We start from the raw sequence: 25,007 nt of genomic DNA on the forward strand, positions 1-25,007 counted from the left end.
TTAAAAAAACTAAAAAAAAAACTATAAACAATACAGAGCTATAAAACCTAAAACATACTTGAATTTGAGATAAGCCATAACCTGACTTGATTCACTCCTGAGGTTTAGTTGTTTTACTATAAATTGACTATGAGCCATCCATTCCATGAAAGGTTTGAACATACAAACTAGAGCTCTAAAGTTATGGCCATGTATTACTTTTATATAACAAACAACAAATAAAATAAAAATGTACAAACACCAAAAAAGTTAGATTAGATAACGAAACAACAAATCAATTTTTTTGTAGTAACTCAATGCAAATTTGTTACAATTGACCAAACTAGACTCTCAAAATTTCACACGCACTCAAACATGAAGAATGCCATTTGGAATAAAACCTAATATATATAACATGATCGAAACAATTTGGAATGCATATCCATTTGTATTCTTAATTTGACTAAAAAGCAGAATATAAAACTCAGTTGGAAAAATGCAAGTGTTTTCAACATTATTTTCTGTAATGTTGAGTTTGAATGCAAACAAAACTCCTAAAAATTAAAATGATAAACTTACAATAAACAGAGTCGGAAATTTCATGTATTCCTAGATTTTCGTTATCGAAATTTAACTCGAACAGCCGAAATTATGAAATTATGGCATTTTTTCCAGTTTGAATGTAAAAATTAATTTAGGTGATCAAAAATTTGTATTTCCAGACATTATATTATTAATAATGAATGAAAAGCTCAAATTTATTATGTCTCAATAATTTTAATTGATTACAATAGAATTCACATAATAATATAATCCCAATGATTTTAATTGCAATCTGTGATAGGCATATTCGTTCTTTGATCGAAGAATTCAGCAGGACATCCATTGCATCTTACTCGACAATGAGCTGCTGAATATTTTGGACAAGACGCACTGAGGCATGCTCTGGCACAAAGACCAACTGAGTTTATCCCAGGCTGACAAGTTGCTAGAACGAATAAAAATGAGTATTAAAATTACCCTGGTTGTAGATTGTGGTTTAACCTGGAATATTCAACCTAGGGTACTCTAAGTCTAAGCACTAACGAGGAAGTGAATAAGTATAATACCTTTTTGTCTACACAATACTCTTCGTCCAAATCTATCGAAAAACTGCAAATAGCATGTTGGCCCACAACCGTACACACGACACTCAGCTTGTGGGAAGTTTGCACATCTAACTCCGTTGCACATATATCCACCACACCTTGGGTTTGGTGGACTATTTCGTGGACATAGACCTGAGTAAATGAAAGTTTGTTCAAATTATTTTTCGCTCTCATATCTGCGATATGGAACATTTTATTCTTTTAGGATGGTTGAAACAGTAACTAAAAAGTATAATACCGTACAGTATGTCACTTACATCGGTTTCCTACTTCCACTCTAGGATTATTACGATAAAGGAAATGGGCTCTACATCCATTACAAGTCGTCCCACATAGAGCATTGAGATACGTTGGACAACTGTGCAAGCCTGTTGTACATGCATTGCGGTTACATCTTGGACACTGAGGCGGGCGTCGCACTGGTGGGCGTGACACTGGCTTACGTCGACTCGAAGCGGCCAGTAGTAAAAGCAATGTCTGTTTGTTTATATCTGAAATGAAAAAATGCGCCATATTCAATAGATGAAACTTTAAACTGAAAAGCACTAGTTCAAATTATGCATAAAATAGTAATATTGAAAAATTCAAAACAAAAATGATTCAACTCACTTAAGAAGGGATTCTTGGGTTTAGGTTCATCTTTAACTTTTTTGCATGTTAGTCCGCATGAAGATGGACAACAAACCTCGTCAACTTCACAGTCAGAATTGTCATCACAATTATCTTCACAAATTAGCGGCTCAATTGCATCATCACATTTTGGAGAAAATTCTGAAAAAAAAACAAATATAATAATTTTGAATGGGTTCAAAACAGACGATGAAAATAAGACTATAATGGTAAAATACATATCTTAATGAAAAATAACAAAACTAAAAACACCCACTTCTGCATTCTGGTACACCATGAGACCATTCTCCACTTGCCAAGCATGTTGTCTCATCCGAACCATAAAGTTTCAGAGGAAAACTGCACTCGAACCTTTGAAAATGATATATATATATAAATGATTTAAACGTTTATGTGCATTTGTATTACCGACAAATAAACCATGCATTTATTTTAACCTTATTGTTTTATGTTTCAAAATGCACATATGTAACAGAAAGCTAAGTATTTTACTTTATAAAATTTCAGTCACTATGTATATGCTCACTGTTAAAATCCCATTCCCTCAATCCCAGTCTTCACCTCTAGTGTAATAAATTGGGTAGACAATGCCGAACCAACAAGATTCTGGCCATTATAAACTACGCTTAGCAGTGGCGACTTAGCGTAAAATTATGTCGTATAAAAAACAGTGCGATTTTTTTAACTCATATTTTATCGCTTGACAACAAACTATCGCAGTTTATTGAAAAAAAATAAAATGAGAAATGTCACCTCAGATTAAGGTCAATAACTTACAACTATTAAAAAATATAAAAACTGAGGTAACACATCATGTATCTTTTCAGTATCATTTAAAAACAATTCTGTTTCATATTTATATTGTCTAACCGTTGCTTACCTCATATAAAGTATAAATAAACATATATGTGCTTACTTGCATACTGCGGCGTAGCCAGTCCCGTCTGGACAAGAAACTGTTCCCTCTTCCAAAGATAAGTCGTCGCATATAACATCTTGGAAAATATAGTAATGACTTATTCTAATTGTTTTATAGTTGTACGAAATAACTACAATTGAACAGTCAGTGATTTGGTTGAATGTGAGAATTACAATATATTAACAGAAATCCGCAGTTTATTTTACTAAAAACACACATTATACATACAGAACGAAGTAAAACTGCATTTCATGGGTGAAAAGAAGATTGATAAACCAGTTTCAGTTTTCAAGCAACGACATCCCTGCAGAAGTCTGATATTGAACTACACGAGATTAAAAATTCAGAATATCACATACTGAAGTATTTGGCGCATGAATACATGAATGCCCGTTTCACTAAAAACATTCCAAGCGTCGACAGGCGAGTGGCTAATCATGGCATCAGCACCGCGGAGAATACGATATAAGTCTAGGGTGCAATTGGCCGGATGTTTTATCAACATACCGTGTTCCAGTAGACAATATTGCTGAGTGTAATTACTAACGATAAGAGAAGTATTTAATATAGTAATCGTCTATTTTTAATGGTATTAACTTACTTACCTTTGCATGTTGGTTCAATGCCATCCCACGATCCATCAATCTGGCATGTAAGTTCTGATTTGTCTCCTTTTAATGTGTATCCGGCATGACAGACAAAGCTGGAAAAATTAAACAATGATCATACTGTAATTAAAAAAGACCTAACATAAACTAGAACTGAACTCAATCAAGACTTCAAAATTTCCCAGATTGCTGGACACTAAAAACTAAACTGCATATCCCGACACACTCATCACCACAAGACAAGATTAAAACATGATGATGCTTATTTTTGAACGTAAAAATTCGAAACGAAAATCCGCCGTTGCCAACCGCATTTAGTCGTCAATTAAAACAATTCTTCCTCATTTATTTTGCTTTTAATTTCTATAAGAAAAGATAATCCATAATTGCACGAGCCATAGAGATGCAAATGGCAGTTTGAACAAAACTGGCCTATGTCAAGGCATATTTTCAGAATAACATGCTATTGAGTAGAATATAAATCTTATCGTACAAATATGATTAGTGAATAGAGATTAGATAATCTGATGCGCGCCCAGTGTGGATCTCCGCCAATGCATGGGAATCCGCCTGTTACAGGCAGAAATTTAACTTTCGTGAATTAACCTATTAATTTTAGTTATTCTGGTCCCGATAATCATGTTTAGACTTGCTCTCGTTTATTTATTTGTTTATTTATATTAAGCGTCACTGACCGAGAGAAAGTTTGAAGTCTTGGCAATGATGGTTGGTGCAATACACTCTTATATCAGCTGATTTGTATTCATGCCCTTGTTATTCTTGTTGTATTATACTAAATGTCCTATTTATTAGTGTGGGAGACAGTGCAATGAGGCCTGGTCACACGAATTTCTCTGTTAGGTGCTGCGGTTACTTTGCGGCATTTATTTGCAAATTGTAGGAATTTAATTATGCTAATTTAGAATTGCTAAGATATTTAGGGAAGTTTGTAGTTTAGGAATATTAAGTAATTTAGGTTTTAATTGAGTTTTATATCGAAGGCTAATTATACTATTTTATTGTTTTTGTGTCTTGTAGCTAAATTTAAGTACTGTTGTTGGGATGGAGACACAAATATATTGTAACCATACAATACACACCATACATTTACATACAGACATCAAGTTTTTACATTCACTTTGTTACACTGCCGTTATACTTGCTGTGGAAATTTATCTATCTACTGTGGAACTTTTAACCTGATTGTGGAATTTTACTGGACTGTGACTTGTATATACTGTAAATATACTTTCATTACAAGTTCTTTCATACAAGTTGGATGTGTTTATGTGTGCGTTACTGCTGTGTCGAGAGTTAGCTACGGAAGTAGATTGACAAGACAGCCCAATAATCAGAAATAGGACCTGTAGAACCTTAACTCTACACCGCCAGCAATATTGGGCAGAGAGAATTGTATCAAAAGTGCCACTTCATTTTGAATGCTATGCATCTCGTAGTTATCTTTGAAGTATCTCTGAAGTTATCTCGTAGTTATCTATTGAAACATATCCACTAAAGCGTCCTCAGTCCAAGGACTATCGAGACTAGGGTCACCATATTTGAAAAAGCAAAATTCCGGACGGTGCATAACTATTTTCATGACTTCGTAGTGAAAATATGCGCGCGGTACGAAATAACAATGTTCTGTATTAGCAGTGTGCATAGTAAGATTGCAGGTGCAGTAAAATTCCGGATTCCGGACATTTGAGAATTTTTAAATTCTTCCCGGACGCAAAATTTAACCCTAAATTCCGGGCATGTCCGGAATTTTCCGGACGGTATGGCAACCCTAATCGAGACGTAAGACGGCATGCCCGATAGAGTATCTATTTTCTTTTGCGGAGGATAGCATTTTCAGAATTTAAATATCCAACTTGGTTGAACAAGAAATTGTGGAATAATGGAAAATTTCAAACAATCGGCGTGTATTTTCGCTGCTGCCATGGAAACGAAATATCATTTCGGACATTAGGTGAAACGCACATTACTAGGGTAACAGCATAACACACGTGAAAAATTTCAATCAAATCGGTTTAGTCACTACAGACAGACAGAATACTGAGAGTAAGGGTCTCCTATAGCGAAGATTTAATAAAACCTGTGACTTCATCTGCCATGTATCATACGCAATGTATTGTTGTGAAAGATGAGTATTTACATCTTTGTTGAACAACCTACCTACACGTGCTCGGGTATCCAAAACCAGGGGGATCGCACATCATATTTCCAGGTTGATTATTGAAATCTAGAGACCGGCATAGGATTCCTGATGAAAAAATACATATTCAAAGTGATGAATTAAGTGTAAAGTATAAAACAACGTGAAAATACCATTCGAGTGAGACAACAAGCACTGAAAAAAGTATAACGTGAAATTTGAAATATTCCGTTTTAACAAGAATTAACTCACTTGAACACTCGAGACGTGGTAAACTCCATAGTGCATTAGCTTGGCATCGTGAGGTTTCTTGCACCAGGCTGTAACCGGTCATACACGAGACACTAAAATATTACATTCAAATTTCAGATATATATAAAAATAAATAGAACCATTCATTTTTGACTGTTTTAATAAAAGTATGGCGTAATTGTTCAAATTATTTGCATGAGAATCCACTACCACACAAGCATATGGAAATAAATAGTCCAACAGCAACTAACTCGATATCATGAAATTGAAAATACTTTATTTTAAAAACGGTGTAACAAACTAATAATAATCAATAACATTACTAAGAAAGTAATTTTTGTTGCCACAAAGAAGTGAGTGAATACCGTACCAACCTGCTAATTCAGCTCGAACTATTTTTAAACTAACTAGTTGCAAGGAAGATTTTGGAAAATATACTTAATCAGATATACTAATTTAACAATCATCGATGCAGTAAACTTTTGCACGAACTATGCAAATCTAACTTATCTACTGATATCTTTGTTAAAAAGATCTAAAGCTCTTAAGACATCATTGATCGTTTGTAACTCGTTTGTATTAATAATATTTCTACTTTCAATTAAGACACAAAGCCTTCCTTTAAACAAAATTGTTATGAAGAATATTCAGAACGTGGACAAACTGATTCATCTGAAGAAAATGACATTTGTAATTTGAATGTTTCTCTTCTTTCAACGAAGTGAGATCGCAAATCTTTTTTTAAAAGCATAAAAAAAAAGTACATATGAAACTAACCGGCATATTTGTGTATATGTTGTACCATCCTCACATTGTACTGAGCCGCCTTCAACATCACCGTACGCACCACAGTCGACAGCTGAAAACATTTAAAGATTATTTGTGTCAATTAGATTATCATCATTTTTGGAGCATTGATTCCATTTTCAAATTCATATTGTTGTGTGCGCGGTGGTCTGGCATTACACTTAACTCTAATAGCTTAACTTTAAAATCTTGGGTTGTATAGAGCGAAAGGCAAATAAATACGCCGTACAATCGAGTTTTGATTGAAGGTTAGGAAATTAACGCGATCTAGCAAGTAAAGACAAATTTGTCTGCAAAAATGACTATCTGAGTCCCAAAAATAATATTTCCCAAAAATGTTGTTGTGCCGACAGCGAACCACACATAGAACACTAGTTGAAGAATAATTTTAACGTGGCACCAATTTGGACTTCGAAGCTTTTTCAAAAATGAAAAAAAAGATCGGAGATCAAAACCAGACGTGAAAATGTAGTAGATTGTATGGAGTACAACGCTGACATCGTGTAATCCGGCATTGAAACAGATAATTTAGAAAGTCTGTTTTTTTTTTAAATCGTCAAATATGGAGGAGTCACAGCGTCTGCAACCAATTTAGGGTAAATGTCTGTCGCCTGCCAAGTTTTTGATATACGTAATTTAATCACACAAATTTCAATTTTAGTATGTATATGTACAATTTGTTGTTGAACACCTACCTGTCACTGCACAAATCAGGTAACGTAAGGTGATTATGTTTAAAATTTCAAACTTACGGTTACACGCAGTTGGCATATTTTCGATATTTGACCATGTTTTATCCAATTCACAAGTGACTGTCTGCCAAGGTATATCAACTTCATAACCACTATTGCATGTATACCTGTAAAAATAAAAGTGACTTTCCAAATCTCGGAATTCGGATCTGTTTAGAAGTAATCTATTGACAAAACTGTTCATTTTTCTTCCAAAGTCAATGGGACAGAGAAATAGTTTAGCTAATTGTATAGTTTAAAAGGGGAAAGTAATTAATGTTTTTAATACGGCGACGAGCAAGCGGATAACTTGACTCCTCGCGGCTCACGTAACCGCGTGAGGCACGACTCCTTCCATCATGAACTTCATGAATCTGAGACAAAATGGCTCTTTAATTGAGGTATTCACATAGCCGACATGGACTGGTAAATGCACGAGAAGCCTGGATCGTTATATGATTAAGCTGTCATATGCTATTAAGCTAAGATTTGTTTATCCGCTATATATTGGTTTATTTAACAAGCGACCGGCTTGAAATAAAAGCGAATAAAAAAAACACGGAAAATAGTATCAAATATCACATCTAGCCAAATTCTTCTCAAAATAAAAACAAGAATATCGTTCAGAGACCGAAGACTTATCGATTGAAAGTTGGGGGGTCCCCCAAAACAGCGCTCTTACTCCATAGTGACACCTTGTGTCCAATCACTAATTAATTAATAACTCGCTAATTATACGACATAATTCATCCAAAATCAATAGGCTTCAGGATTCTGGTCCGAGATATGATGAATGCACATGCAAAATTTGGAGCAAATTCAACGACGCCTTCGTGAGATATCGCGTGCATCTAATAGACAGACAAACAGACAGACAAACACACAGACAGACAAATACCTATCAACATACTTACCGATCTAAAGATCGATAAGTAAAAGAGCTATATGTGTAAAGTAATAAAATTGCCTATATACAAGGTTCCGGATTACTAATATGCTGATAGATCCAACATACAGTTTTAATTATATATAAACCTTCATGCCTTACGCTAGTAGTAGATAGAATAAATTCATGCATTTAACATATATAGATGTATTAATCTACATTAAGACACCTTTAATAACTTATTACCTGCAGACTGTGTCATAATCGAAGTTGTTCGGAGTGCAACTAACCTCCCCAGGGGGGAATTCAAGAACCGAGCACATCCTAACTAAAAATGAAAATTAGATTAAGAAAATGATATTTATGTATTGCATACATGTAAATGTTCAAGATAATTACTGAGGCTTGAGAGGTTTCAGAGTCCGTCGATAGGCAATGATTATGAACATGCAAAAATATTTTAAGTTTTCTTCCTTAAATAATTATAAAAGTTAATCACACAAACTTTCATTGAAACATTTGCTACCTGGATGATAACTGTTTGGTGATTGGACAAGGAACTTGAACTCCAATGTATAACAATTATGAACTACCGTCCATATTGGATAGAAATATTAAAGTTATTATCATCTAGCCTTATTTCATTATATGTGGTGTTTGCTACCTCATCTCCGAGCAAGGCTTCCGACAAGCATGAACGATCAGTTATATTCACGGAGCTCTCGAATTTTATTATGTAATTTTATGATAAACTTAGATGGAGTTGTGCAAAAAGGATTATTCTAGTTGGCGTTATTCCTATTGTTGTGAATAATGAGATTTTCTGGTCACTAGTGGGTCAATTTATTTAAAGCGTTCAGTTATAAAAGAGGAGAAAAGCCTTTAAAAATATTTGACACATATTTTTTTATTGAATTTTATGCGAGTCTGATAACGCTCGACCAGGTGCGCAGCCTCCACCATCCGGCTTTGGGTATCTGGAACAATATTTACTTATACAATAGGGCCAGTAAAAATGGGAGAGGGACTGCTATTGTTTTTGGTACCACTAATATTAACCTACTAAAAATCCTAGCTGTTGTACGTACGTAAAATGAAGTGTGGCGATGCGGAAATTAAAAAGAAATATTACAAACTTCTGCACGTAGGCGGGGGACCACTCCATGTTCCATCTTCAAGACACAGTAGAAGTAGACTTCCAGAAATTAGTTCTGTTCCTTGAGGACATTCAATACTAAGAAAAAGTCGACAAGCTATTGAATAATAATACATCAGGTATCTCATATTTCAATTAGCATTTAGGAATTTTAATAGAATGGTTAAGCGAACAGGATTTTTACCTCAACCCCTCATTCAGTTAAAACAAGTTTTTATGCCTAATGTCAAAAAAGACTAATTTCAAAATTGAATACAAAAAGAACGAAGTATCAGAGAATTAAACACATTACCGAAACTAAACTGATATTAAGACTGATACTATGCATATATTTTAAATTAATACTTTTTATTTTAGCACTTAGTAGTTTACTTAAGCAATTATGTTATGAGCACTGTTTTTATGAATCAATTGGTACTTTCTTCTATTTCTTTTGGAATCCCTTACTCTACAGTTTTAACATAACAAAAGTACTCAATTTATCCCTTACCTACAAGCTGTTCCGAATGAAAATGGAGGATTATTATTTGGGGCACACGTTCTTGTACCGTCATATGGGAAAACGTCACATGATACAGCTGTGAAAAAAATTGTAAATCTTTAGGTATGAAACGTTAATACCGAAAACAAAAGTAGTGAATATTGTGCATGTTGCAAATGGAACAAGTTAAATTATAAGAGCTACACAAAGACAAAAGATGCAATAGGTTATCAGCAGAAAATATACAAGGTTATTAGCAGAAATTTTCATACGAACAAATATTTGGCAGCGTTGTTTCTGTTTTGATTTATTTTCCATGCCACTTATTTACACCTTCCCCGCTTAACAAAACCGTATGCAAGATGTCTCTGATATCTAACGATATGCAATAACCTACTGATATTTGGTAGATACTGCACCCTTTCCAGTTTGGCATTGATAACTGAATTAATTACACCCTTAGTGAAGTGGGATTTGAACTCTAGATGAGTACTCTGCGATGCTAACACAGTTCAGACTAACGCCAGCTTACTTTGTCGCCTAAAAATCGTAAATATAATATACATAAAACAATTTCGTTGAATATCTTACGAGTACACTCTGTTGGTAGAGTTCCACTCCACTGTTCATTTTGCTGACACATTACACTAGCATCTCCGTTTAATTCATATCCACTTTCACAGCTAGATCTGTATGAAAATAAACGTTTCGTTCATAGCAATAAATATTGTAAGATCTTACAAGATTTAAATGATCAACAAATTTTACAGAATTAAAATCACATCTTGGTGCTTTAATAATTACCTCCGAGGTTTCAAGTGCGAACGGGGCAAGAGAGGTAAATAAACATATATGTCATGTTTTATAATATTGGTAGATTCTTTGTATTTCACCGAATCAGAAAATAGCCAAGCTTTCGTGTGGAATTGCTTTTATATACGAAGCGTACTGTTTTCTTTTGGTATTGACAGTATATAGATAATACCACATTGAATAATTGGGTAACTGTTCCGACGCACAACACGATATGGTAACAAATAGAGGAGCGTGATTCGCCATTTGATCAAACCTTTTAATTGGATTTTTTCTCCCCTATACATAGATTACTACTGAACATTATTATCAATCTGAGACCACAAGCAGAAGACTTCGATAAAGAACATAACTTTACATGAACGATTTTGAGGTATTCAAAATTGATGTTAGGGAATACGCACTATGCTAAAAGAGTATCTATATATGATTTGACTTACGTGCATGTGCTTTGGTAGTCATTTCCGCCTGGACAAGCTTGTGTTCCATGGGTAGTATCAAACGCCGGATCCGAGCACTTAACCGCTAAAATAAATATATAAATCATACATTTGCATCGAAAATACAGCAATCAAAGATCGTGAAATTTCAAACCCTTTCTATCATCATTGCAATTTGCAAGCATCAGTATCAAATCATGCTCAAAACACATTTTCACAGCACAGTCATATGAACGTTTTCCGAAGGTCATTCAATCTTGAATTCGAATTAAGGCTACTCAAATTCAATTTCACGTGACAGAATTTATTATTTATTCACGGATAGACTGTGAAAAGTAACCCTACAGCGATCGGTAATCCAGCAATTCCCAAACACATATTTATAACCGCAATAGAACGTTTCAGTGATGGAACGTGGTACATATGTTACCACACTTAATCAAGTGTCCATTAGACTAGAGAACGATAGCTATAGAATGGTCCCCCGTGACAAAAAATGAGAAATTATCATCACTTCATAAAAAGCGGGGTACTGCATTTCAAAACAATGCTACTTACGTCTGCACGATTGACCAGAGCTACCATCCCATTCCCCAGTGCTCTGACATTGTCTTTGTTCTGATCCCTGTAGAATAAATCCTGGATCGCAATTGTATCTGAAAATTGAAATAAACAAAATTTATGTGACTAGAAATGCGAAATACTCGATCATCGTTTACAGGTATTACAAAACTGGAATGAAATTCTGTAATCTGTATCCAGCAAAATGAAGACACAAAAGTCGTATTTTACAAATTCCTGAAATTTGAAAAACCCAAGATGCCATCCACGTGAGCATTTTTTTATATATTTTTTTCAAAATCCAAAATCGTGGATCAATGAACCGACAAATAGAACTTTTAACACAACTTCTGTAGTATATAAATCGATGAGTTTCATTCGCGTATTTGGTTAATCTTATTTCTGCGGCAAAGAATTGAATAGTTGATTAGTCTAGGAAGCATCGCCAAACTAATGTTGTATATGTCATTTAAAATACAATAATTGAGACTTCCCCAGTGCATTGTACTAAATTAAAAAAGGCGAATAATGACTACCCACATTTGTTAAATGTAACTCACGTGCATACGTCCGTAAATACAAACGGTGGGCTACAGCTGAGGGCACCATTAGCTTCAGTCCAAGGATACAATGTGGTACAGGTAACAACTATTCAACATAATAATAGAAAATAAACTTTTGATTTGCCATGGATTATATGTAGGCTTTATTATTAAATGTGAAGCAATAACGCTCAATTTTACATTGGTAGTTAGAAATTTTCATGAAAACATTGATGAATTATAACAGTTTAAACCACACTGAAATGTTCCTTTGAAAAACCATTATAAAAATTGTTCAGATATAGATTATTTACTACAGTATACAGTTCATTCATCGGTTCTAATCGTTACACTACTAATTTAAAAACATACTAGTGCAAGTTGGATTAGCAGGTTGCGTAGGCGTCCAACTTCCAGGATCTGTAGTTCCCCCGCACGTGGTGGTGACTGGACTTCCGGGACCGTAGTTGTATCCAATTGCGCAGTCGAAACTAAATTATTTTATTTTTAAATAAAACTGAACTTTATTTCAAAACACATTAGATTTTATTATACCTGTTGTAGAGCACTTCATACTTATATTACTAAAGTTCATGTGACAATTCCTAAAGATGTTTTTTTTAACCCAAATATGTTTCCAATCGACTTAGCAATGCGAGATTTGTTTACTTAAATAGTTACCTAATATTAATACTTCATACTAAAAGACCTTTATCAAAATATTATACCAGGGCTATTTTGTAAGTTGAATGTTGACTTGAAAACTTGTGTTTGTATAATTACGTATAGGTCGGATAGAAAAAGTAACAGTCAAATATAAACAATTTACTGAAAACTTTATTTTGAATCAACACCGTCTGTCTATAAGCCTGGATTCAATTTTCCGGGCACGTTAGATCAAAAACCTTTTGTTTAAAAAACATAGAAAATTACTTACGCGCACTGGCTTCCCCAATTATTGCTATTCGTACAAAAGAAAGCATTTCCTTCTACCAAAAATGACAGTGTTGAACATTCAATAGCTGTATATGCAAAGTATATTAAATAACACGGTAAGTATATCGTGATAGGCGGTTGACGTTTGGTATTGAGTATTGGAGTGATACAAATTTGAAGGATTTTGAATTGCTAAAAGTCACCCAGAAATGCAAAACCCTATTTTTTACATTTAATATCTTAAAATTAGCGTTTTACTCTGTTTGTAATACTTTTAATACTTTTGTATTAAGTATACCCCAAGGAAAATTCTGACTCTCCATCTAATTGAGATAGATAACTAATTACTGAGTTGCAAGCAATAAGAGTTACAGGACTACGCCGATTTATCATTGTGGTAGAGTGAGAGACGACATTGATGCAATTCATTCATACTCAATTTAATTTTAGCAAACTAGATTGTGATTGTTGACCAGTAGACAGTAGAAACATCGTGTATAATTTGTAGGAACATCGTATATCGGCTCGTGTGTATTTTAGAATTATCTATGATATGACGGGAAGACTGAAAACATTCCTCGGAACGACATAAGTTGTACACAAATAAACAAATATTTGAGCGAGTTTTGTTCAATTTTTAATAAACCATAACACAAAATTTAAAAATAAATGATTCTACTTACGTTGGCAAATAGGTGGTGTAGGGCCCCATGTTCCTGGGTTGTTTGTCCCCCCACAAGTAATCGAATCAAATCCAATCAATTCAAATCCTTGTCCGCAAGATAAACTATGCATACATAGGAAAGTGTATTTTTTACTTAATAATGCTATTCAACTAAAACATTTAAAAAGATATTAAGAAATATCAATTGTAATTTTTGTGAAATTCTATTTCTAGCGTACGTTATCCTAGCTAGGACAAAATATGAATAGGTTGTTAAGATCGGGTAGTAGAGAGAACTAAAATGGGCTGGTAACTACGAACGTGATTTAACTTAGCTAGATTTCCATATTCATAGGCAGTGTATACTTATGCAGGAAATTAGTGGAACACACTAGATTAGTATCATATAGTATAAAAAAAATTTTTTTTACGTGTTTAATGATGATAAAATTTATCCTTACGTGCATGTGCTCCCCCAGTAGTAACCATCACTACAGCCTAGTACAGTGGCCTGAGTATTTGGTTCTCCACATTGGATTCCTTAAAAGTTAAAAATGTGTATATTATCAATTTCGTTCCAATGGCTGAATGGATAATATAGAAAGAGAGTTTTGTGTACAGACAAAATAATTATTTTAACTAGACAGAAACGGGTTATGCTTAGGTCAGAACAATGTGGGGTTCCCACTTTCACAGTATCATAATAGTATAAACTTCCACAATATAAAATTTTGGTTTGGCCGATATGGGAACATTATTACTAATAAGATCTGATGAGATCAATGATTAAATAATTGGAAAAATAGGTCAAATGACAACGTGGAATAGCTATACTTATATTTTACTCATCAATGGCTACAAACATGGCCACACAAGCATCCAGATATTTAGAGGTATGAAGCTATGTGGTAAAAAAAAATTTCCGGGAATAAAAAAATAGTTAAATTATGGCTGAAACAAATCGGATCGGACCTCAACAAAACGAAAGGAATAGTCTTTTGGTGCGGCTTCTCTTATATCAGGGTATTGATGTTGAAAATTCGAAATCATCTGGTCAATAGGTTACTTGGAAAGTGATTTCCGTTATAAGAGGACCCCTAACAACGACGATTCGATTTATTGATCATCAACTTCCTCGATTACTTCCGTAACATAAACCAATAAGCACGATGTCAAAAGTGACATAACAATTGAAATTTTTATAGGTGCTCTGATACTTTAGTAAATTAAGTTAAGTGAATCAGATAACTCAATAGTCATTTTGTCTTCCGGGGTGCTTTAGTCAATTTGCAGTAGCCAAGAATTAGACTACATCTAAAATTACCAGCCTAAAGAGAAAATGCGCTACACCACTTTCATGATAAGAATGATAAATAGGGATTTTTATAGTAAAAATAATCTTTGCTGTGGTCAAAGGACGGAACACATCTCTAATTTCCACGCTCAACGTGGAATCTATGAAAGTACCCTTTAACTGGCATACGCGCTGCAGAATTGATTTTCCATAAACAATCAAGCGCTTGTGGAATTTGAATTACTTACTAGGGCAATCAGGCATTGCATTTGTCCATTCCAAATTGTCATTGCATGTTGTGGACCCCGCGCCTTGAAGATATCTTCCTCCGTTACATCCAAATCTTTATGTTTTAAATAAAATAAAATCGACTTTAGAAATAATGAATATTTGGAAGTCACAAGTTGAAAAATTTGAATATTATGGTAATTTTGCGACTGTAAATTGATTTATAAACAACAGGCGACGAAAAGTTATTGTCAAAACAAAAAGAAATTATTTTGAATAAAAAAGCTAACATAATAACAAAGAAAAATAGAGGTTAGGACGTTCATATTGTTCCCGAAGGATAATTACAAAAGATCGCTTATGACACAAAATTGTCTCTCAAATTGAGGACCAGTATAAAATGAAGTTATCTAAATTATATTCACATGTCCATCATCACCAGTCGCTATTGTGTCAGTTTGCTTATCGTATATGCTCGTTTTACCGCCCGATCTTGATTAAGGGCCCGTTTGAATAGCCGTCCATGTGAACAGAACATAAAAATAAATAAGGGCCGGTGTAAATGCCCGCCCGATGTTTAAAAGCTGATTTTTCAGTGGTAGGGAACAATAGAAAATAAAAAGCGCTGTTGTCACAAGACTGTTGAATCTTAAGCGCTTGTAGATAACACTCACGCCTTAGGCGTCCAATTACATAACAGATAGCATTGACTACGTAACACCGTGTATCTCAAACTGGGCGTCGCGACGCCCAAGTGCGTCGTTTCAATATTGATAGGGCGTCGCAAAACTTTTCTTTTGCGGATTTGTACCTGCGGTTCGTAGAAAAAGTCAAAATTTTCGTTATTCTCGTTTAAATCATACTTGAGAACTGGAAATAACAATATATTAATTATTGTAACGATCGATCTTATCTATATGTGAGATGTATATATAAGATACCGTAATTTTTTGTGTATAATTTTAATTTAAAAATAACAAGCGCCTGTGCTTGAATAAGAGCCGGTTTGAATAAGGGCCCGGTTAGTGAGTTTGGTTAAAAAAAATATGGGCCCGCGGGCTACAAAACGAGCAAATACGGTAGTTGCACTGAGGTTTATAATTTATATGACCAGAATACCCCAAGATTCCGGATAAATCAAAAATGGTAATTCGTCAAGTAAAACAGCAGAAGTAACAGAAGCCAGTCATAGCCCAGCGGGCGGGGAAAAAAATTATATATTTCCCTAGTACATGGTCAAAGTCCAATGAGGAAAGCTAGAATTCGAATGCCGAAACAATAGTTACATAATATTATATGAAAAAAGCATAAAAATTCATGAAAACAAGGTCCGTGATACAATTCACATTTTCTAAACTTCAACTCAAATATGTCGTCTGTAATCATGGCTGTTGATTGTCTCGTATAAAGAAGTTGATAATCATTGAGTATGCAACAATCAAAGCACCTATTATCACGATGGAAGACATGGGTCTGGTTACGGCTATACCCTGACTATGTCATGCTTATTTCACCTTTGCTACCCCGTTTTTAATTACAATGGTTATTTTTTCTACATAAATTGTTATGACATGGTTAGAATAGAATGATCTAGAACAGTGGTTGGAGTAGGTAGAGTCGTAGAAAATTTTTTGAGGGTGCGTGAAGCTGATTAAAAATTGAAAATGCATGTTAGATTTGATCTTGCCCGCCTCATTTTGGATATTTATTACAATTCAAAACTTTTCATTTATTTCATTATTTACGTCCCATCCACGGATTTTAAATTTTTATTTTTTTTTTTAATAAAACATACTTTCGCCTCACTTTGTTAGCTAGTTATTTTTGAGTGGGGCTCGAAACAAATTCTAAAAAAGGGGCGTGGCCCAAAAAGTTCGATAACCACCGATCTAGAATAAAATTTCAACCATACGTGCACGTGGAATCATGTACATTAGGCGGCGACAAATCGCAATTTATTGTTCCAAAAGCCGGAGCTTGGAGTACAGAACATTGACCTGAAATAAAAACATTTGTTAGAATAATGCCCTAATCTGAATTATGAGTAGTTTCGCGCTCGCCTTATTATGAAATTCATTTTTACTATTATTATCCTAATTGTAAAAGCAGTACGATTAAATGATTTATTCCTAATATAGGTGGACGGTAGACAGTGAATTAGGTTGTTCCGTTTATTATGCAAATCAGTCGACCAATTTCAACGAAGTACACTTCAAGGTTTACCATAGAATAAGACAATTGGTACATGAATGCATGCTAAGTTTGGCAATCCACATTTGGAGGACCATGTAATTAGCTGATCAACTAACGTACATACCTAATGTTTGACATACAAAATGTGAGACAGGTGATAAGCCGTTCATTGTGATCATTCCATTTCCGACATTATCTGGATTCGGAAACGTTTGAATACCCACGTCCGAGGGCATTTGGGGATGAGTGGAAGCCCAATTTCCCGCGTACGGGATGACATTGCCATCAAGGTCGAACAATTGAGACTAAAAACAATTCGAAAATGTTAATAATATTAAACATATACTAAGCATGGGATTGAATATTTGTGGAGGGAATAATTATAAATGTGGGAATAAGATGCTGATGCCGCAACTCGGTGTCTAATTAATTAAATATTCCTTTCTTTTAAAAGATTTTGTACCTTGCTTTATCGCACAAGAGTTGGCCTCCTAACACGAAAGTGATTTTTCAATCGTATATCGTGGGATTATTTCGTTCCTTCAAAGTTCAATTTTAATGGAAATCTATTATTTTATTATACGTTGCAATGGTTGCATGTACAAATATTGACATGTTTTAACGGAATTTGAAAAAATATATTCTACTTTAACAAAGATAAAATGATACGTATACAAATAAAAAAATACAATAACAAAAAATTATACCACTCCAATTGTCATTCCGAGTAGATAGATAGTCTGAAAACTTCGGTAAGTTCGCAAATAACTGTAGATTGCGTTGTACTCTGCAGTGTTTGTCACTACGGCCCCATCCCCTCCTTGGACACCACAATAGATTCGTATATCACTAGCACTTATGGAATAAGAATAGGCATTGTAGCAATATCCATTCATGATCAGGTTGTTTGACAATCCCTGACAATTAGTGATACCTGCGATATGAAATGTTTTCTTTTTTAATTATCTGATCCTTATGAGTTAAAAAATCATTGCAAATACTAGCCTTCATTAAATACGAGCATTAAAAATTGAGATTTATTCGACTTCGATTTCTCAATTTTGATAGTGAAAATTTGTTAGGTGTTGATAAGTGCTCATTGTTAGCTTAAAGGAATGAGCCTCTATTATAAAATTTACGTGTTCAACTACGTGTTCTATAAAATATTTCTTGAATTTTATTTTTTAAATCAGATAATTTCGTTATTAACTCCCATTTTAGTTGTGAAAATATACAACGGAAATGCAGAGATGTCTCGGCCGCTCAAATCAGTGTTCTTATCTGCTATACTGAACTAATTCGTGCTGTCCAGTACAAAGTCACGTTTTCGTTATCACGCCACCTTTGATTTGCTTACGGCATGGAGATTTTATCAATGAATATTATCAAACTATTCAAGGTTTTAGAACAGTAAATATTTAAAATAACGTCATTTTGTGCGATTCACTACTTGTGGAAATAAGGAATAAAATGTACTGTCAGCGGAACAATGAGGTGGGAGAGTGTGCGACGTGACGAACCCACTAGTCGTGGCACCTCTGATTATACCCTGTCCTGGTTTGTAGATAGGGTACCACAAGGTCAGAGTCAAAGGAAGATTAAAAAATTAAGAGCGGTCGAGTAAATAAATTTGTCTAAATTTAAAAAACTCTGCTGAGTTAAAATTAAACCAAATGGCGATATACAGCTATGCTGATTCATCTTAGCAATAATACTCTATAGTATCATTATATTTTTTTACAATTTCATATCTTTTTAATCGTGGACCGGTTAATTTAACAAACAAGGGGAATGATAATTTTATTCATCCGTACTGTTTTTATTTTTTATTTTTTTATCAGTAATTGGAATATTGATATACCTTTGAGCGCTGTGGGGTTATTCACGCACGTAACCGCATATTGTTTACGGTTTCATCCACCACCAAGTTCATACATCTCACAGAATAAATTCAGAATATAAAGAATATATCAAAACTTTATGAACTTAGCAACTTTTTTTATAAATGCAATATACATAATCGCTAAATGTAGGAAAATTTCTAAAACAAATATCTAAAAATGGTCTAGTTATTCGAACATGCCAGCACATTGCCGCCATAATACAGTGATAATACTACCCGTTGATTTAACGTTGTTGCATAAAATTGCTTTAGTTTAAGATCGAAATTGTTAACGCTAACAGTAGCTCATAAGTGGTATATAAGTAGTATATCACATAGAGCACATCCAGCTAGTGACTATATTGGAAATGGGTTATCTTAACTTGATCACGCTGCTTACGACCGCGCGAACAGCTATTTTATAAGTATGGCGTATCAAAAAAACAAATATCAGCCTAACATTTACTGGTTGTACATAATTGTATATATGGAAATATTTCACGTAATGACGGTTTTAGATTTTATTAAATTGTTTTACTTTTTAAATTAAACTCATAAATCAAAATCAGTGAGAAGATATACCGTGGATTTCAGAATTTCGAGTCGATTCGTTTTGATTATGAGAAATTTTAAAAATTCTATTTCTTTAAAGTGGTTCACAATTTTAACAGCACATCAATTTTATTCGACTACTCAAAACGGTTCGAAGCTTTACAAATATTATTTGTTTAATATATGAGCGTCCTTTAAGTACTAATATAATGTCATCGCAATACCAATATTAACACATTATTCTTTATTGAAAATATAAATCAACAATTTATTCCTCAAAATTATTGGACCCTCCAAAATGATAATACTGAAATAAATTAGAGTATAGTATAAAGAATATTTTAGATCGCTAAGATATTATTTTGAAGGTCGCTATATGACTAAAGTTCACTATACATCCGTTATTGCAAACGGGATTCGATGTGTTTTATATTTGTCTTATTCAGATTCATCAAATATATTTGTATATACTAACTTTATTCATTGTTTAGTACAGCGTTTTCCAACCTTTTTTGGTCGCGGACTACTTTCTCACCGGCGAAAACCTTTGCGGACTCAAGGTGCGTTTATTGCAACCGTACTCTGTGTGAAGAAGTAAATAAAACCAAACACAACAGAATTTTGACGGCACAATATTCAATCCATGACAACGACGAGAATTTAAAATGTCTTTCTATTTTATTTTAATTGTGTTCATGGTTACCCGCGGTTGAGTCGATGGATTACTTACGACAGGATGAAAGCATTACTTCTTTAAAATGCCACGGCAATCTGCGAACATAATAATGTGAGAATATATTGCCCGATTATATTTAATTTTGATACATATTTTTTTGCGATCTTGCGAATTTGTTATCGCCGTTAGAAAAATCCTACTATCTGCTATAAATTTTCAGAAAGTACAACTTAATTTAGTACCTATTAAGAATATATTTAAAGTATATATATTAGTAAATCAAAAATACATATTCATCGCCTTGCTTTATTATTAATTTTATGTGATCTTTTTAATCTGCGGTTTGTCTGGACGAAATAAAAGCAATGCTACTCAGAAAATATCATGACAATCCGTGAACATAAAAATGCGTGGCAAATTGCCCGATTATATTTTGTTTTAATTCTTATTTTTGTGAATTCGACAAATCTGAGCTGTTCGTACAACACTTACGGCGGTGACTGTACGTACCAATGTGGAGGGAGTAAAGCATATAATCCTTAGGGAAAAAATTATGGTGTTCCCCGTTTTATTTTTAGTATTTTGTATTGCCGCTTTTCAATTTAGAAAATTTGGGTTGCCACAATTGACACCTGCCAGAAAAAAAATTCTTCCTCGTTGTTCGAACTCGCGAAAAACACCATCTATCGTTACGTGTGCAGACTCGTGTTTTCGTCGAAAATCCGCAAGTGAGTCCCTTCGTTTGAAAAACACCATCTATCGTTCGTTACGTGTGCAGACTCGTGTTTTCGTCGAAAATCCGCAAGTGAGTCCCATCATTTGATTAAGCGATGCACAAGTGAACTGTCGCGTCACCTGCTACCAAATTTTCGAATAGTTAATTGTTATTCTAATAGTTGAATATTCGAATATATGCCCAGCCATACTCATTATCCAGTAAATTTTAACTCGATTATTGTTATGTGAATAAACTTGCTTTTTATGTAAATTCTAACGTAAATCGTAACTGCTGATAGTTAAGTTTCGCAAAAACGTTCGTGGCCCTCAGTGAATTTCTGGCTCGTTACGGACTCATTCAAATGCTCTGCGGACTCATTTGAGACCGCGGACTCGGGGGTTGGGAAACACTGGTTTAGTATCCTATTATTATTTGATGACAAATTACCCGCCGTTCTCCAAACGTAAATAAACTAATGGTGTTACACTAAAAAAATAAGACTTGTAAATATACGAATCGGATCATTCTGGTTCGAAATACGCTTCAAAAACAAGATATCCGAAACTTACATTCATCAGTATTAGGTTCTCTATCGTTACAACAAGAGAGCGATGCTCAAATATATGGACGAAGTCCGAAACTATAAGTAAATGGGGGTATGCAATCTGTCACAGTAGATTAGACTACCGATGGCAGCCGTCACGTTTTCATAAACACGTGAAAGACAGCATTCACGATTTCGTAAAAACGTGTTCCCGTAATTGAAAATTTTACAGCGCATTTTAGAGGAAATATCAGATCTAACAAAAAATTTAAAAGCAAATAAAAATAATAGCCTTCTAGCGAAAAATACAATCTTTAATAACTGAAACTTTCAAAGCAAGTGGTCCATTAGGTAATGAAAAAATGAATTTTTTCATAACAACAACAAGAAAAATACCAACAAGAATAACAACAAATTAGAAAACGATCAATAGGTCAAACGATCAACTACGTGTCTAATAAAATAAACCAAATGAATGTATCATTTTGATCCTACGTTAATTTTACATTGATTGATCAGTTTTAGTTCGAATATTTATGTTAAATCCACAAAGTTACATCTCTATATTGTGTGGATAATATTTGCACTGCGTGAAATGCATTCAATGCGACGTTCCCAAAATAAAATATTTTTCTAATATATTTATGTAATATTATTAACCCTTACCTTCTGAAAGTTTGACAAGAACAGATATTGCCGCAACCATCGATAATGCCCAGAACTTCAGCATGGTGGTATTGCGATGCTCGCAATCAGCAGAAAAAATGATCCAACAATTGTACATCAAGATATAACCAACAACTGTTTATATATCTTCTAATTATTTTTTTTTTTATAGATAACCCTAGGGCAGGTAATGAATAAATTGAACTCGGTTAATTTTACGGTTAGTAAGAGGAAAACCCATCTAAAAAAAATATTGTATTTAGGCCATTTCTGATGAGGATCTTAAAATTGAGTGTTCATTGACACGCTCCACGTCTGATCTATTATGTGGTGTTAATTCTTTATTGCTTGTTATTTTGAAATTAACGAAATATTTGTAAAAGATTGATATAAGACTTTTTTGCGTCACGTGATCATGCTCGTCGAGAGCCTTATTCAAATAGTATGCAAGATTAATGTTTAATGTAAGATGATAAACTGAAGTACCGTGCATTTTGTTTGGCAAGGTCAAGCGTGCCGTAAGAGTAAAACTCAACAATTGACGCTCAAATAAATATTTTTGCTTTGAAGTAAACTTTTGTTAAATATAGAAAACACCGTTGCATAATTGTGAATAAAATTAATTTTTAACAGCCTCAAATACTGCATATATTTTTAATAAAATTGCAGTTTCTCATTAGTTTTGTGCCTTTGGCCTTTAGGCAATATCACATATTAATTGTCCAATTCTTTTTATGAAACTTATAGTTAGTAACGACTCTTGCATTGATACGGAGAATTTGAGTAATGTAAACAGATTTGAAATGCGTTTAATCTTTTCCGGAAATCAATTTTAAGCAATAAAACTGTACTTTGTTAGTGCGAAATCTCGCACGATAAGCAAGAATTTTGATAAGCGGAAAATTTTTTTCTCAAAGCTTATGTAGTCGTTGTAAACTGATTTACCTATTTAAACTGAAGCTCATTTAAGAGCAGAAAATCTCAAAAACGTGTGAGAAACAATAGCATATAATTTGTATTTCAAATTACTCTCGTTATTTAAGAGAGTCAGACTAATCCTTCATTCATTTGTTTTAAGTAATTTCAAGTAATTTCTTATAAAGAATATCTTGAAACCTAAAATTTGATAAGTCATATAAACATGATATTTGAATTTTTATTTGCTTGAAAATGAATAACTTTCCACTCCTATTTCTGATGCCTTGTGGTATAATCCAACTGAAATTTCTGATATAAATAAAAGGAATGACGTTCTAGCTGAAACAATAATCTTGAACCATAGAACATTTCAAAGCATTTGGTCCCGTAGTTAAAGAGGAAATAAGTTTTTCACAACAACAAGAAGTTGGCGTGTTTATTAGCGACAAATCTATGGTTTCAGATATCCAAAAATTGACTCAAATTATAAGTGGCGTTATGAAACAAATGTCGTACTTTGCGCTGCTGTTACTTTTGTTGTTCTCTTGGTTCCTTGAATTATTATTTAACTCACGCATAACAAGCAGATTAAGTGATGATAAACAATACTTTGAAATGATTACTAAATACCGATTAGCACGATTAATTACTTTAATGTGTTATTGAACAACTTTTTATGAATGTATTTTATCAAAATAAATTCAGTACAGCTGTTACAATAAATAACTCCTATGCTGCGTGTTTTTTGCATCTGTATGAGATTTCCGACATTTTACCGAGTAAATTTTGCGTTGCTAGTCGCTCTAATTGGTAACTGGTACGATTTGACAAAAAAGGGGATAATGATCATGTTTATCTGTTGATATTATCACAGGTATGCAAGCACAGAACCATTGCGTGGGTGTCTCCAATAATTTTTAATTCATTACGTATTCCGTCTATAAAAATAAGATAATTTGTATCAAAGCCTGATGAGAACAATGGAATATTTTTTCAAAAAAATTCAGCATATCAAACTGAGTTGATTATATATCCTTTTATAAAATTATATTTTGTAAAAAAGGCTAACATTTTGAAAATGCCCAATTTTCACGAAATTTGAAACACAGTGTGTTATATCAAAATATCAAGAGGGATATTTACGGTTAATCCTCTCATATACGATCTAATCTACGACAAATTGTTACGTTTACAAGACCCCCATTTACTTATAGTTTCGGACTTCGTCCATATATTTGAGCATCGCTCTCTTGTTGTAATGTTATGTAAGTTCAAAAGTTCTCGTTTTCAAATCTCATGCCAACCACCTCACTCACGACGTATTAGAATGTCTAGTGTAGTCGGACTTTTATAAAATAAATCAATTTTATTTTCGCAAGTATTAGGAGTTGTCCTGAACCATTGCTTCGTGAAGAACAATAATTTTTTCAATTTTATTTACCACCATTGAAATTGCTTACGGTCAGATTTAGTTGATCATACCTTATTTCCCCTTTTTATCCCTACAATATTTTTAATCATACCTTGTCGATGAAAGCGCATTTTAGGAAGTTACCAATCAAAGGATCAAAATAATATAGATTATTATAATAACCTCGTCATTGTGGTTTACAAATTCTTCGGAA

The 25,007-nt window shown here is 33.7% G+C and overlaps 1 protein-coding gene across 1 annotated transcript; it reads right to left on the minus strand.

The window, feature by feature from the left end:
* Positions 1–22: 22 nt before the first annotated feature.
* Positions 23–22,577, minus strand: LOC120332429 (P-selectin-like). The gene is made up of 27 exons (XM_039399670.2): positions 22,465–22,577; positions 18,134–18,360; positions 17,551–17,731; positions 17,146–17,230; positions 15,254–15,348; positions 14,173–14,251; positions 13,731–13,834; positions 13,049–13,133; positions 12,484–12,602; positions 12,130–12,217; positions 11,567–11,664; positions 11,009–11,093; positions 10,347–10,444; positions 9,765–9,852; positions 9,255–9,352; positions 8,365–8,446; positions 7,254–7,360; positions 6,472–6,553; positions 5,695–5,786; positions 5,463–5,550; positions 3,282–3,379; positions 2,674–2,752; positions 2,014–2,108; positions 1,737–1,898; positions 1,385–1,618; positions 1,089–1,259; positions 23–967 (listed from the first exon to the last, which is right to left on the minus strand). Exons 1-27 carry the CDS (start codon positions 22,526–22,528, stop codon positions 804–806), a joined length of 3,048 nt encoding a protein of 1,015 aa, XP_039255604.2. The 5' UTR covers positions 22,529–22,577; the 3' UTR covers positions 23–803.
* Between the last annotated feature and the right edge of the window lie 2,430 nt (positions 22,578–25,007).

The sequence above is a fragment of the Styela clava genome, chromosome 13, assembly GCF_964204865.1.
Source record: "Styela clava chromosome 13, kaStyClav1.hap1.2, whole genome shotgun sequence".
NCBI lineage: Eukaryota > Metazoa > Chordata > Ascidiacea > Stolidobranchia > Styelidae > Styela > Styela clava.

Bases quoted from the DNA above. Each gene is read 5' to 3' on its own strand.
- LOC120332429 (XM_039399670.2), bottom strand. From the start codon at position 22,528: ATGCTGAAGTTCTGGGCATTATCGATGGTTGCGGCAATATCTGTTCTT. The intron at 11,665-12,129 runs GTGAGTTACATT...TTCAATTTTCAG, and splicing joins GTATTTACGGACGTATGCAC to ATACAATTGCGATCCAGGAT. The intron at 5,551-5,694 runs GTGAGTTAATTC...TTTTTTCATCAG, and splicing joins ACCACGTCTCGAGTGTTCAA to GAATCCTATGCCGGTCTCTA.